The sequence below is a fragment of the Coturnix japonica genome, chromosome 2 (genome assembly GCF_001577835.2).
Source record: "Coturnix japonica isolate 7356 chromosome 2, Coturnix japonica 2.1, whole genome shotgun sequence".
Taxonomy (NCBI): Eukaryota; Metazoa; Chordata; class Aves; order Galliformes; family Phasianidae; genus Coturnix; species Coturnix japonica.
The window spans coordinates 18,044,025-18,056,781 of record NC_029517.1 but is presented as its reverse complement, the minus strand read 5'-3'; the positions used below and the strand labels follow the sequence as shown (position 1 = coordinate 18,056,781).

The 12,757-nt window shown below is 40.3% G+C and overlaps 1 protein-coding gene across 7 annotated transcripts in view; it reads right to left on the bottom strand.

The window, feature by feature from the left end:
- Nucleotides 1-12,757, bottom strand: part of TRDMT1 (tRNA aspartic acid methyltransferase 1) — a 38,429-nt gene that overhangs the window by 14,392 nt on the left and 11,280 nt on the right. For 2 of the 7 annotated variants that reach the window (XM_032443082.1, XM_032443081.1), the window contains exons 2-4: nt 5,247-5,356; nt 3,815-3,891; nt 2,385-2,456 (exon numbers count right to left, since the gene is read on the bottom strand). In XM_032443082.1, the coding sequence (XP_032298973.1) occupies nt 2,385-2,456; nt 3,815-3,852 (110 nt within the window). In that variant the 5' untranslated portion in view covers nt 3,853-3,891; nt 5,247-5,356. Of the gene's footprint in view, nt 1-2,384; nt 2,457-3,814; nt 3,892-5,246; nt 5,357-7,723; nt 7,960-11,317; nt 11,757-11,932; nt 12,048-12,757 lie in introns of those variants that run through there. The other 5 variants (XM_015853430.2, XM_015853428.1, XM_032443080.1 and 2 more) reach the window with 5 other exon arrangements.

Below are 12,757 nucleotides of genomic sequence, written 5' to 3'. Positions count from 1 at the left end.
GAGAACATATCTGTTGGTATGTTTACCCATCTGCAATATCACCATCACCTACTGTGAAACTTATTTTTGGAGTAATGAATCCACAGCAGAGCCTGAAGTGCAAAAGCTCGTACAGGATCAACATGTCACAAGGCAAATAATCACTATACAAAGAGTATGTGTTAAATACTTGGCAGGTTTTAACATCACTAACTTCTTTGTAAAATTAACAAACATTGAAGTCTTAGTATTAGATTTCCCTGGGTTATGGTTTGGATACAATAAACAGACAGTACCTGGCCCATTGGACCAGCCTTTGTGTTTGCTGGCTGGGGGCTGGAAAGATTTCCCAGGCATTTCCAGATCTAGAATTTGCCCTTTCTGTGCCTTTAATATTTGCCTCCCCAGCCTCTGAGCCTCGTTTCAGCTACATTTTTGTTGTAAATTTGTACAGTTTTGTTGTATAAGGTAGGAACAGCCAAAGAATTAAAAAAATGTCTATAGTTTCCACAAATTGAATGCACACCGTATCAATTTTGAATGCTCAGTGAGAGTTCCTATATTAAGAATTTCCCTTTTTAGGGCTGAAATACTCCCCACTCAATGTCTGGCAAACATGTCTTCTTCAAAACATACACAAACACTATCTCAGTAAAACATAAATCTAATGGAACCAAGAAACTAAGCAGAATTCACCATCTTGAATGCATTACAGACAGCTGACAGTAGCTACTGCCCTAGAAACAACCTGCCCAAGGGTGATAAGGATGTCAGCAGTGTCTCATGGGCTGCTGAGATAAAGTGTCACGGCCAGGCCCAGCTCCTCTGCATCACCATGACGAAAAACATATGTCCTGAAGTGTCTATAGCATTGGTTTGGGGAAGGAAAAGTCTCTGCCCTTTATCCAGTTAAAGTCACAGCAACCAGGAAGAGACACACTCATGCTAACGCACAACAGTGTCACAACAACAGCCCTACTCTTAACTGCATCTCAGCTTAATGGAAAGGAATAGTTCGGTCAGGATTTCCTTAAGGATAAGGAAGGTACTATAATTTTGACAAGTATATACTAATGATGTTTTTAATTTGTCATTTTGAAAGATCAGTCATGAGGAGAACTGACATTTTTTTCTTCTTCAAAACATACACTTCCCACAATTTTCTGAAACTCACAATATTTCCATATATAGATTGTATATTAGATATATATTGTATATATATGTGTGTGTATATATATATATAATATATAAGAATATTGTTTCTCCTCCGCATCTATTATATTATATATATATATATATATATATATATTTTTTTTTTTTTTTTTGCCTCTACTAGATGCAGAGGAGAAACAATATTCTTCCTCTTTACCTATTATTTATCTAACGTCCTGAGCTATAGAACCTAATGAAACGGTGGTTCTGTGTTCTCTGTCACAGATTCCACAGGTGACCTCAGTCAGGCCACTCAGCTTTTCTTTATCTATATTCTCTATCTGCTGCTGATGAGGACAAAGCAGCACTCTCCCCAGTGCTGCCAGAGGCAAAGCTGGTTGTGAAAGAACGGCGAAGAAACTAACCTCAATGCTAACAGTAGACTGGAAGAAAAGACTACAGGAGTGTGGTGGTGAGAAGAGAAAGACAGACACACCTCTTTCTTTCCTTCTCCATTTTTGGAACTAAGATTAGCCAACAGAGGAATGTTGCCCAACAGACATCTCAATCCAAAGGCAGAGATTTCTGCAAAATCCATCTCCCTGAGCAACTTCTTGCTTGCTCCATTCACATACAAAGGAGCTTAAAGCGCTATGCATCTCCTCCCAGCAAAGACTACAAGCACTACTTGAAGCTGATTTTTAATACACTTAACATGAACAACTTATGTCAGCAATAAACACTTTGTTTGGATTTACTGTTTCAAATTTAATGCATCAATAACACAATTAAGGCTGTTTTATTAGGAACCAGCCTGACCAGACAAAAAGAAGAGATGGACACCAAAAGAGAGCACTGTTCAGACAGATCAACACTATTTGAAACTTTTAGTGTTACTACTCAAAACAAAAGACTGTATTACAAACCAACAAATACACAGTCTGCCATAAGATAGATAGAATTAGCACCAGTAAGACAGAACAGACACTTTAAGAAAGAGCGTAAGGGGAAAGAGGATGGATTGTATTGTGCAGCCAATATCATGCTTTAATGAAGTCTTCAAAATGTTACTTAATGATGTTAGTAAAATATAAGTATAAATTATTTTTGACCATATGAAAATAAATGAATAATACAATAGAATACTAGGAGTATCCCTGCAGAACATCACTGATCACTTATCTTGCTACAACATAAAATAACTACTGAGTAACAACAAGGGCTTAAGAGTTGAAGTGGAAGTTAACTTGTACCTTGGGAGAATATCGAGAATATAAAGGAAGCTCTTTGTCCGCGGATCAGACACATCACCTTGTAGGCCAATTCTATAAAATAATAAGGAAACAACTGTGGTTTACTTGGAGCACGCTGTCATTTGACTTACATTTTTCTACAGAATGCTGACACTTTTTGCATCAGGTTTTGAAAAGCGATTCTGCAAAATCACCATGCTCAGACGTGAGGCAGTGTTCTGTGAAATGCCATCAGGAATGAGTGTGACCTGAAATCCATCACAAGGTTAACACTGAAGCACTCAATAATGAAACTCAGAGCCCAGTGTGCACAGCATTAGTACTGTGGTCTTAGCCAGTAAAAAACTCCTGAAGGAACAAGAACAACAAAAACAACAAAGAAGCACTTTGGAATACACATTACTTTATACTGAATATATTAAATTACTCAGCCAAGTTAAGGTCACAGTGCTCACCATTTTGCAGGACTGAGCCTGATGTGGATAACTTTGCAACCAATTTTGTACTATTAAACTGGACAGCTCATTTACCTTATAATAATGAGAATAATAGCATAATGAATTCAGGCCTTGGTTTCCATAACTTGTACTAGTTGTTTAAAAGACATAAGCCTTGGTAGAAGAACTTTAGCATGTCTCTAGATTAATTAGTCATCCACAGTCCACTCTTCTCATTACATTACAAAAGAAAATATGTTATATTTATTGTAAAGACAACCGTATTTCCAATATTTCCTAACTATAATAATTTAACTACATTATAGTTAAGAGAAATTCTCCTCCAACAACCACTGCTGTCAAACTAGTTGAATATGAAGTAAATCTGACAAGTGAACTCCTAGTAATTTTCAGTTAAACAATGAAGAAATTTCTCTGTGTTATCCACAAAATCATTTCAAAGCCAACACAACGTTTTGAAAGTGTAGCTTATATCTATATGCAAATACCAATACACTTATCTTGGCTAAACAGGAACATTCCTCAGAATTAAACTGTATGCACATGCAATTTTTAAAGTACTTACAAAGTTCTTATTAAAGAACAGATTCCAACCTTAATCACATGCAGAAGGGAGAAATTCCACATCTCCCCCTAGAACTACCCCACCGAAAGATTAGGCTGCCAATTAAAGGGAAAGGAAGCACTTCTAAATGCAGACTTATTAATTCCACTCTCAGACAAGCAGTATTGTGTACAGAACAGGTGCTTTCAGCAGTCCAATCAATTTTAACTGAATTAAAATATACATTCAAAGTATCATTAAAATTCAAGTTCCTCAATTTCTATTCACCTTGTGGTGAATACAGTCACAAAACGGTTGTTTAGGAAGATATACAGACGGGCCCATAACACCATAACATGCTTGGAAACATTTATTCTTTAACAGCATAAACAGTAAAAACTGCACTTTACTCCAAATGCTGTATGTACCTTGTAAATGGCTGACAGGGAGGACTCATCAAAATCATATCGAAAGATAATCTGTCAAATTCTTTCAGTGTAATACCCTGAATAAGGGAAAAAGAAATATGAAAATGTTCAGTGCTGTGAACTATACAAAACTACTAAGCCAACCTTCAGACGAAACTACCCCATTACAACCACAACCTGTTCCATATAGTAAAAAGCTCCCTGACCTCCCACTTAACCTAATAATTCCATTCTCTTCTATGTCAGCAAACCATACAGAACAAATACGCATTAACAGCCTTGAAAATGAACCCAAGACACCAATGATACCAGCATCTATACATAACACTGAATTTTCTTTTATCTAATCGCTCTTTTAGCAGAGGTGCACTAGTTCATGATTTTTCAGTAGATCCTGATTTATTTTAAAAGGATATAAAAAAATGTTTGTTTAATGGCATTTTTGGAGATACGGTAAACACTTAGATTATAATCCACGATTTCTAAGTCATCATGCACACAACAGAAAAAGCTGCATGCTTGAGTCTAAGTTCTCCTATATTAAATTCTAACAGTAGGTCAATATATTAAAGGGCCGAGAGAAGGATCCATCAAATAACCACAAATGAGACAAAGAAATCACTGCTTTGCAGCATACCTATAAAGCGTAACATAACTGCCCATGGAAACTAAAAGTTTCCTCTGTTTTTCAGTCAATTTAAGGAAGGTCTTACTGACTGCAATCTGCTCTTCCCTACTAAAGGAAGATACAGGCAATCTTCCCTCACCTTTTCCTACATTAAACTGTAAACTATTATTAGTCTGCTATTACTGAATGCTGAATAAGCAGCCAACCTTTAGCCACCTTACTTAAGCTGATATCTTGAAAGAAATTCATTATCTTACTGTCATGTTATAAAACTGCAAAAGAAGATTAAAAAGTATGAGTAACTTCTGCAAGTAAAATCCCGGACAATTTTACCTATTTCTTCTCTAATAATTTGGAAAAGAAAAAGAATTCCTAAAGCATTTGATCTACTGAGCCCACAAAGAAAATGCAAGACATCTAGTATATTTTCCTGTGTTTTACTCAGCTCAACTATAATTACAAAGTAAAGGCATGACTCCAACAGGTTTAATGAAATTATTTCAAAACTCTTGAAAATATATATTTTTTAAATCTAAAAATGCAGTTGCTGTTGTTCCTTTAGAGCTGGTAAACATTCCACCTGACATTCACATAAACCCTCCTTAATGCAGCAATCAAGACTTCCAGGAAAAGATTTCCTTGTAAGTATTCATTTGCTTCAACAAGCAAAGACAGTTATTGTAAAACTGCTGTTCCTCTAACGTGGTTAATTAAGACTGCCTGTTTCTCTTTGGTACTAATATGGATAGGAAGACAATCTACTACTAGGAATGCCAGGCTAGAAGGAAAAGAGTCATTACTCACCTCAATTGTCTTTGCCCATAATGGTGTGCTGGGAAAGTTATGCTTATAAACTTCATTGGCGAGAGTGTTCACATCCACAGCAGCAACAACTTCTGCACACACGCAGCTTTCTAAAATTAAAATAAAATAAAGCTGAAAACCATAGATTCTATTTGTTACTCTCGAAAATTAAGTTTGTTCAGTTGTATTGCAGCTATGATCAAAAATAAAAGAGAAATGATAAAATCAAACTCTGCTGTGTCCAACGCCCCCAAAATACCAAACGTTTGGAAGGACATTTGGCAGGTCCTGATCTCTTGATATCAAACAAAGCATTTCGGGACACTTAGAGTCATTAATGGAAAAAAGGTAAACACGATAACAAACCTACTGACAGCTGAGAAAAACACAAATAAACATAGTTGGTTTGGACAGTAACAATAATGAATTCTACAGAAACCATAAACACATAACAGTGTTTAATCCACTGCTCTTCACTTTATTCACTATTACGAACACTAAACCCTCACTGAGGCTTTTTGTTGGAAAGATAGGCTGCAGTCACTGTAGAGCTGCAGGCAGAGAGCAGCCAGCCTGCTTCCTATGATACATGACACCAACTTCAACCACCAGGAAACCCACATTATGGCCACCGTCACAAAGCTCCCATTGAAACGTGAGCCATTTTAACAAGGCTCGAACAAGCCAAAAGAAACAAGGCAAAAAGCCATTTGCCTTCAGGTAGCCTCACAACATACTCAAGTGACACATTAACAAATGACCTTATGAGATATCTAACAAAATACTGTGACCCAGCTAATTATTTACAGTTTGAAAAAACAACTGTATAGTTTTGAGTGATGCAGTTACCACCCACCTACTATCTTTTGCCATGCGTGTTTTCAAGGTAATCCTATTCAAATCTAAGATGAAAGAGAAATCTGAGTATTGCAAAGGTTGCAGTAGATGCCTCAATAAAGATCAGTCTCATCCTGTGATTATGGAGTGCAATAAATGGCAAGATGAGCAAGAGCTTCTCCAAGAAAAGGAATTAGGGCTGGCCCACTAAGGGATAACATATGAATCACTATCTGCAGTTACTGTGTTGATATTCTGACCATAAATTGCAACCAAACTTAAATACAGGTGTAGTCATAAGGACAACAGAATACCTACACCTGAGATTACAGAACAGGTACGTTAACACTGACATCTAGTGTGAAAAGAGCATCACCTTTGCAGACCGACTGTCCAAACTAAAAAGCAAAGTCAAGAGCTCATGCTTTGCCTTTCCCAAAACAAAGTTACAACATCTAAGTAATGGAAACAAACTTCAAGCACTGTTTAAGAGACTGCTTCCCTCATTTACTCTCGCAGTCTTTGAATGCGCATTCTCCTGACAAACAGATCCTTACTGTGTTCCAGGCGCTCCAGAAGAAAAAATAAATAAATCAAGAATTTCAAGTTATTATGTAAATTCACACACAGTTGGAAAGCAGGCAGCGTGCTTTGCCTTGCAACTCATGATTTGGATGTTTGTTCTTATTACTAACCTCAGCTTAATCTCTCCTTTCATATACGCAAGAAAGAAAGAAATAATGGGAATTTGCAGGAGGGAACTTCATCAGGCACAACACCTGGACATCCCAAGGGCACACAGCTGACAACTTATCAAACCTCCATGCAAGGAGACACTCAGCCTACTAGAGATGGTCACCCGCACACAGAGAGACAGCTCCCCCCGAATGATTCCACCCACCATAATCTTTTTGCTATTCCAAGACCCGATTACTTTTTCAAAGCTTCTCTTTTCCACTCAATAGCTGTGACTCACTTAGGAGTTCCTGTTACAAATCAGACTCCCTCTAAAGCTGATTAAGTGTATTTTTGTGTGTGTGTGTGTGGAAATACCCTAGAAATGCATGAAGGACCTCAAGCAAACGAGCAGATCTCACACATCAAACCTAACAAAGAAAAGCTTGTGCAGATTTCACACAATGTGAAAATGAAACCATTCTGAACCACTCTTCTCCTGAAATTTACAGGGCAGGTACTGAGGGAGGTGTTGTGGGTGTCGTGGGCTGTTTTTAGTCCTCTCAGCTGAAATCAAGTGAACTCAAAGTTCTATCACATCGATTTTGCGCTTGAGTTTTAAAACCTCTTGAATAAGCAGATGAGGAGCTCTGTAACTCAATATTTAATTAATATTTAATTAAGTTACAGAGGCAGCGACCAAACTTGAGGCACCACTGGTGTGAAAGGGATGCTGCTGCGGTGACTGAAAGGTGTGGTACCTCAAACAAAGACAGGCAGGATGTCTGTGTTAGCTTCGGATTTGGAAAAAACAACCAGGCCCAGGGGGTGTCATCTTCAAACTCTGAAGATAAAAATTCTGACATTACTATATTTGTCCTTTCCCACTGCAGAAGTATTGATCCCTTCTGTCACGCAGACCTTAAAATTAGCATGGATCGGTTTATATTCACCCTTCTACTTACGTACTGGACCCATCAATGTCAGACAGCGTGGTGTTACACCAAGGGCACAGCCCGGCAGATCCCACTGCACCGCAAATCAGAGTCAAAACAATTATCTACCCTAACAGGTATACGGGAACAGATGGAAAAGGGAAGATTAGTCACATATTGTGTCAGTTCTGTTTCCCTTTCAAACAAACAGCAAAGATCTCATTCTGAGCTGTCGGCTCGTGGCCTAAGTGATCAGGCGGAACCATCCGTGACTGCAGTTAACACGATTATCAGCAAACCCGATACTCACTTCCTGCAGGAAACTGAGCAACTTTTTTCCACTGCTCTATTTGTACAGGCTTTGTTCACGCTCGGCCATAAAATCTATGTAAACTCACATAGCAGCACAACCGGCACCATCCTGCGCCACAAAGTGCCATATTTTAGGGAGCAATTAACCACAGTGCTAAAGGGCACTCAAATCAGCAATGTTTTTGCATTGTGCTCAGTGTTGTGACTGCTGGCACCCGGTGTGTTCTCCTTTTCCCCTCCTCCTGAGGTAGCTGTGCTACCTACTTACTTCATTGTGCTGTCCAATTCACAGAGGTTATCAAATACATTGAATAACATCAAGCAGAGAAGAGAGGCTATGAAAAAATACTCCTACACCCAAAAACTTAAATATACAAACTACAGAAGAAAAAACTATTGCTACCTTCCTGGCTGCAAAATGACGGTATTTTTTAAACATTGCTCTTTCACACTTCATGCTCAAAGTGCTTCTTCATGACCTGGCGAATTACAAATGCTTGAGGCAGAGACAGGGAATACATGGGAAAACTGCCTACATTAATATGCCATTTTAAGTTTGCTTTGGTTGGGAATGAGTTGGTGCAGACTGTTTGTTTGATGGAAAGTTGCTAAGGAAATAAGCTGAAGCAAGAGATTTCCTAAAAATAAAACATTGTATTTTTCATTGCAGAAACCCTGCACTATGTACACAGCCAAACCATTCACGTATACGCATATAAAATATAATAGGTCTAGACATACACGATCTAAACATCAACAGTTGCAAACCTTGCAACGCTCAGAGAATAGAGTGGGAGGAAAGAATAAGATTCCCATCTCTTTGCTGCCTCAGTTCTTCAAGGGAGAGATTACGAACTGACTCAATGACTTCTGACCTTAATCAGTCCATAGCAACAGAGGAAAAATGGGATGCATTTATTAAAATTCAGCTATTTCTTTAGTGTAGGTGAGAATAATGTAGAAACCAATTGTGTGCTATTTGTTGCCAAATGCAATCTAGTTTAGTGACAACTGCCAAAACAACAAACATCCTCATCCTGCAAACTCAATGATATGCTGCCCTAAAGGAAAGTTTATTAAAAAAATCACAGCCAAAAAATGACATCCAAGCAAAAAATGCAGCATCAGATTTCCTGAAAAATAACCGTTTGCTAATTAAAAACACTGACAAACAGGGAAAAAAACCCAAGCAGGACCGGTGCTGCTGAACTTCAGTGGCCCAAGAGCCAGCCATGTAACACAGCCAGTAACCAACACTGAGCTGAGCTTGCCAGAAGCGCACAATCCCTGCTGTAGAACAAGTAGCTTTCCTGGAGTGGCTGCACTCAAGTCTTGTATGTTCTCTCTTTCCTAAATGATTCTGTTATTTTTCCTGGCTCCAGATTCACTGGAGACCACATCAAGAAAATAAAGCATTACACATCGCATTCGTCTCTCATGTATCAGGCTTTAAAAAGCACTGGCAAAATGAAGGGCTTGCTTTCAAGCTTCATATTTAAACCAGAAGGACAGAAGGACATCCAAAAAAATGCAGTAGACCTCTTCAGAGCAGCATGGCTCCATGTACATGTATAAGCCTAAAACATATAAGAAATCCTATTATTATCATACAGAGAGCGCTTTCAAAGGAACATTCACTTTTCTCTGCTTGATTTCCACATAAAAGCAAACACTTAAATCCCCCTTGACTTTCCTTTCTTCCTCCATAAACTAAGAAAACTGAATCCAGATGTCTAAAAGGCTTAAAAAGAAAAGACAGCAGAACAGATCAAACCTCCTGACTGTATCAGTATTGCCAAATGCAATTCATTTCATCAAAACCAGTTTTATACAATGGCCTGCTATCAAACATAACATTCAGTGCAAAGTATATAGAACCCTTTTTTATTCAGATGCCTATCAGTTTTAACTAGACTTGAACTGCAAGACTTTCATCTTACTGGTTAATTCCTTCAGATCCCAAGCTACACAGAATGTAAGTTATATATGTTTCCAAGCCTTTGCCCCTTTGACATGGTTCAGGCAGCGTATCTTCAAGGTGTAAGAATACAGTATTCTGGTAATCATGTAAGGTTGAAAAAGAGAAATACTTTGCTTTTAGTATTCCAAGGATAAGCCTGAAAATGCATTACTATACCAAGTGGCGAGGATTATTTATGGTAACAACAGAGGTACCTATTTTGGTATGCTGTGTATTTTTACAGATTATATGAGTGCTCCGAAAATAATGCCTCCTGTTCTATTATGAGCCCTTATTGGCCCAAGACATCAGATGTATATGTACGTATATATAAATATACACATATAGACAGACATAAGCATTCACGCAGAAATTATTCAGTTGGAAAATGTCGCACCAATAATTGTGAGTCCATGACTGCATGATGTGAAGTGGATTCCACCACAAACATTTCACAGCTCACTGGGAGAACAACACAAGGTGAGTTTTCACTTGATGTTTGCATGAAAATGATCTCTGCTGTACAACGTAACAGAAGGGTATGAGTATTTGAAGGACCGTAGGAGCAATTAAAATCATTACAGTTATTTTTGGAAATGCTGTAGATTTGCAAGTAAATCCATACTTAGAACAGCAATAAAGCCCACATCAATAGCCCTGGCTCAACTTTTTATCAGGGGAAGCCAATCCACAGATGGTCTACTAGACTTGGTGAAGGTTACCTAGGCCATAGTTTCAATAATCCACTAAAACCAGCTTCAGGTTTCCCTATACCAGCTCAGAAACACCTGGGCACACAATCTAATCTAACTCACTATATCAACCCAAATTCTACATTTTATTTTCATATTTAGAAGATGTCAAACCAACCCCACATGGCCAGATTAACAACAAAGCACGTGTCAGCTATTCACCAACTATGGCGCAAGTGGTCGAAGTGCCGCTCTGCTACACAGGAGGCTCGAATCCCGGGGGGTTGGACTCGATGATCTCTAAGGTCCCTTCCAACCCACACGAGACTGTGATACTATGATACTATGATACTATGTTCATGAGAACACGTGATCTACCTGCACACCTATGGGACACCCAGGCTAATTTGACTGAGTATCTCCCTGCCTGCCCATATGCAGTTTGAGTGAGCCAGCAGAAGACACAGCACATATTAATGCACAGTATCACTGCTCTCTTGGATGGGGGCAGGACCACAGATCCCTGACCCCTGTCCTGGTTTGTTCCTGGGTGCATGGTGATACCCAGCAGGCCACGACGCTTTGGGGCCCAGCTTACAGCTCTGGACCACTAACACAAGCACTTCACCAGAACCCTGACCAATCTCCCTTACAACTCACCCCCGTGTCTGCTCCATGGGCACAGCCCCCTCCCCTTCAACACGAGCCTCACTGCCCCATTCCAGCCTCTAAGATGGGGGAGGACGTGCCTCCAAGCTATGGGATGCCGTCCGTCCATGACAGTGGGGGGACACGCAGAGTGGGAAAGGGGCCGAGGCTTGGGGCCATCTTAGCCCCCTCGAGAAGATGGCGTTCCTCACAGCCCCCCGGGGGCCGGGAGCGAGGCGAGAAGATGGCGTCCAAAGAAGGGGGGGAGGGAGGCGGCGAAGATCGAGGCGAGAGGCCGCACGGCCGGGCTGCCGGGTACCTTTCAGGGCCTGGTGCATCCCCCCGATGCCGCTGTACAGCTCCAGCACCCGCAGCGCCGCCATGCTTCAGCGCAGTGCACAGCCCTCCCGACCTCCTCCCCAAGCACCACACATCCGTTCCGCCGCTATTTCGTTCCCTCCCTGCCCGCCCTCTTCCTTCCTCATCGCCCGGCGGCTCCGTGCCAACCCCCGCTCGCCTCAGCCTCGGAGGAGCGATTCACTGTGTCTCTGCTTCTTGTTCATTAACCCCGCACAGGGGTTAGGCCCTGCGGACGAAGCCACCTCCTGGCACAGCCCGTCCCCTCACCTACGTGAGGCTTCAGGCTTCAGCGAATCTCCTTTTTATTTGCAGGAGTGATGTTAGAGTGCGGGGATGTTCTGAAAAGCTGTTTCAAAGCCTGCGCTGCTGGTGGAATAGGAAGGAAGGAAATAGCTGGTGAAACTGTTCTAATTTGTCTTAACGTTGTGAAATCGCTTTCCCTAGATTAATGAAATGACTCAAAAACATTGTTGCCTCTCACAAGCAGCCGGCTCGTAACAACAGATTCATTTACATGTATACACAAACTGCAAAGAGTAAATATCCCGCAGGGTAAAATGTGGATTACCTTCCTCCCACAAGCAAAGATACTTGCCTATGCCTCACTTCACAGATTTAGAGTCTAAAGAGAGGATGAAACCTGAAACAAATCGATTAAAAATCTGGACATGTATCTTGAGTTACTTCTTAAGTTGATCACAATCACAAGGCCTACTTTGACTATGTCTGAAAGGAAGTGCAGCAGCTGAGATACCAAAGAGGAGAGCAGTACATGCTGCAGGAAGTGGTGAGACAGGTAGTTTGCACAAACAGTGGATGGAGAACTGAGAAAGGTGGCTGAATCACACGGCATAACAAAGGGGGGCGTATGCTGCTGGAGAAAGCAGCCATCGGACAAAGATGGTGAAGAAGACTCTGAAGGTGAGGATTCAGGGTCAAGATGGCTGTGATGAACAACAAGGTTGGTGTCTGTTAAGATACTTCAGTAGAAGCCTTTCAAGATATAGATAGGAGGTGAAGGTAAAGAAAAACACAGCTTTTAGACTAGTGAAATTAGCAAAGCTGGTGAATGATTTTTATCTCCTTGTATCA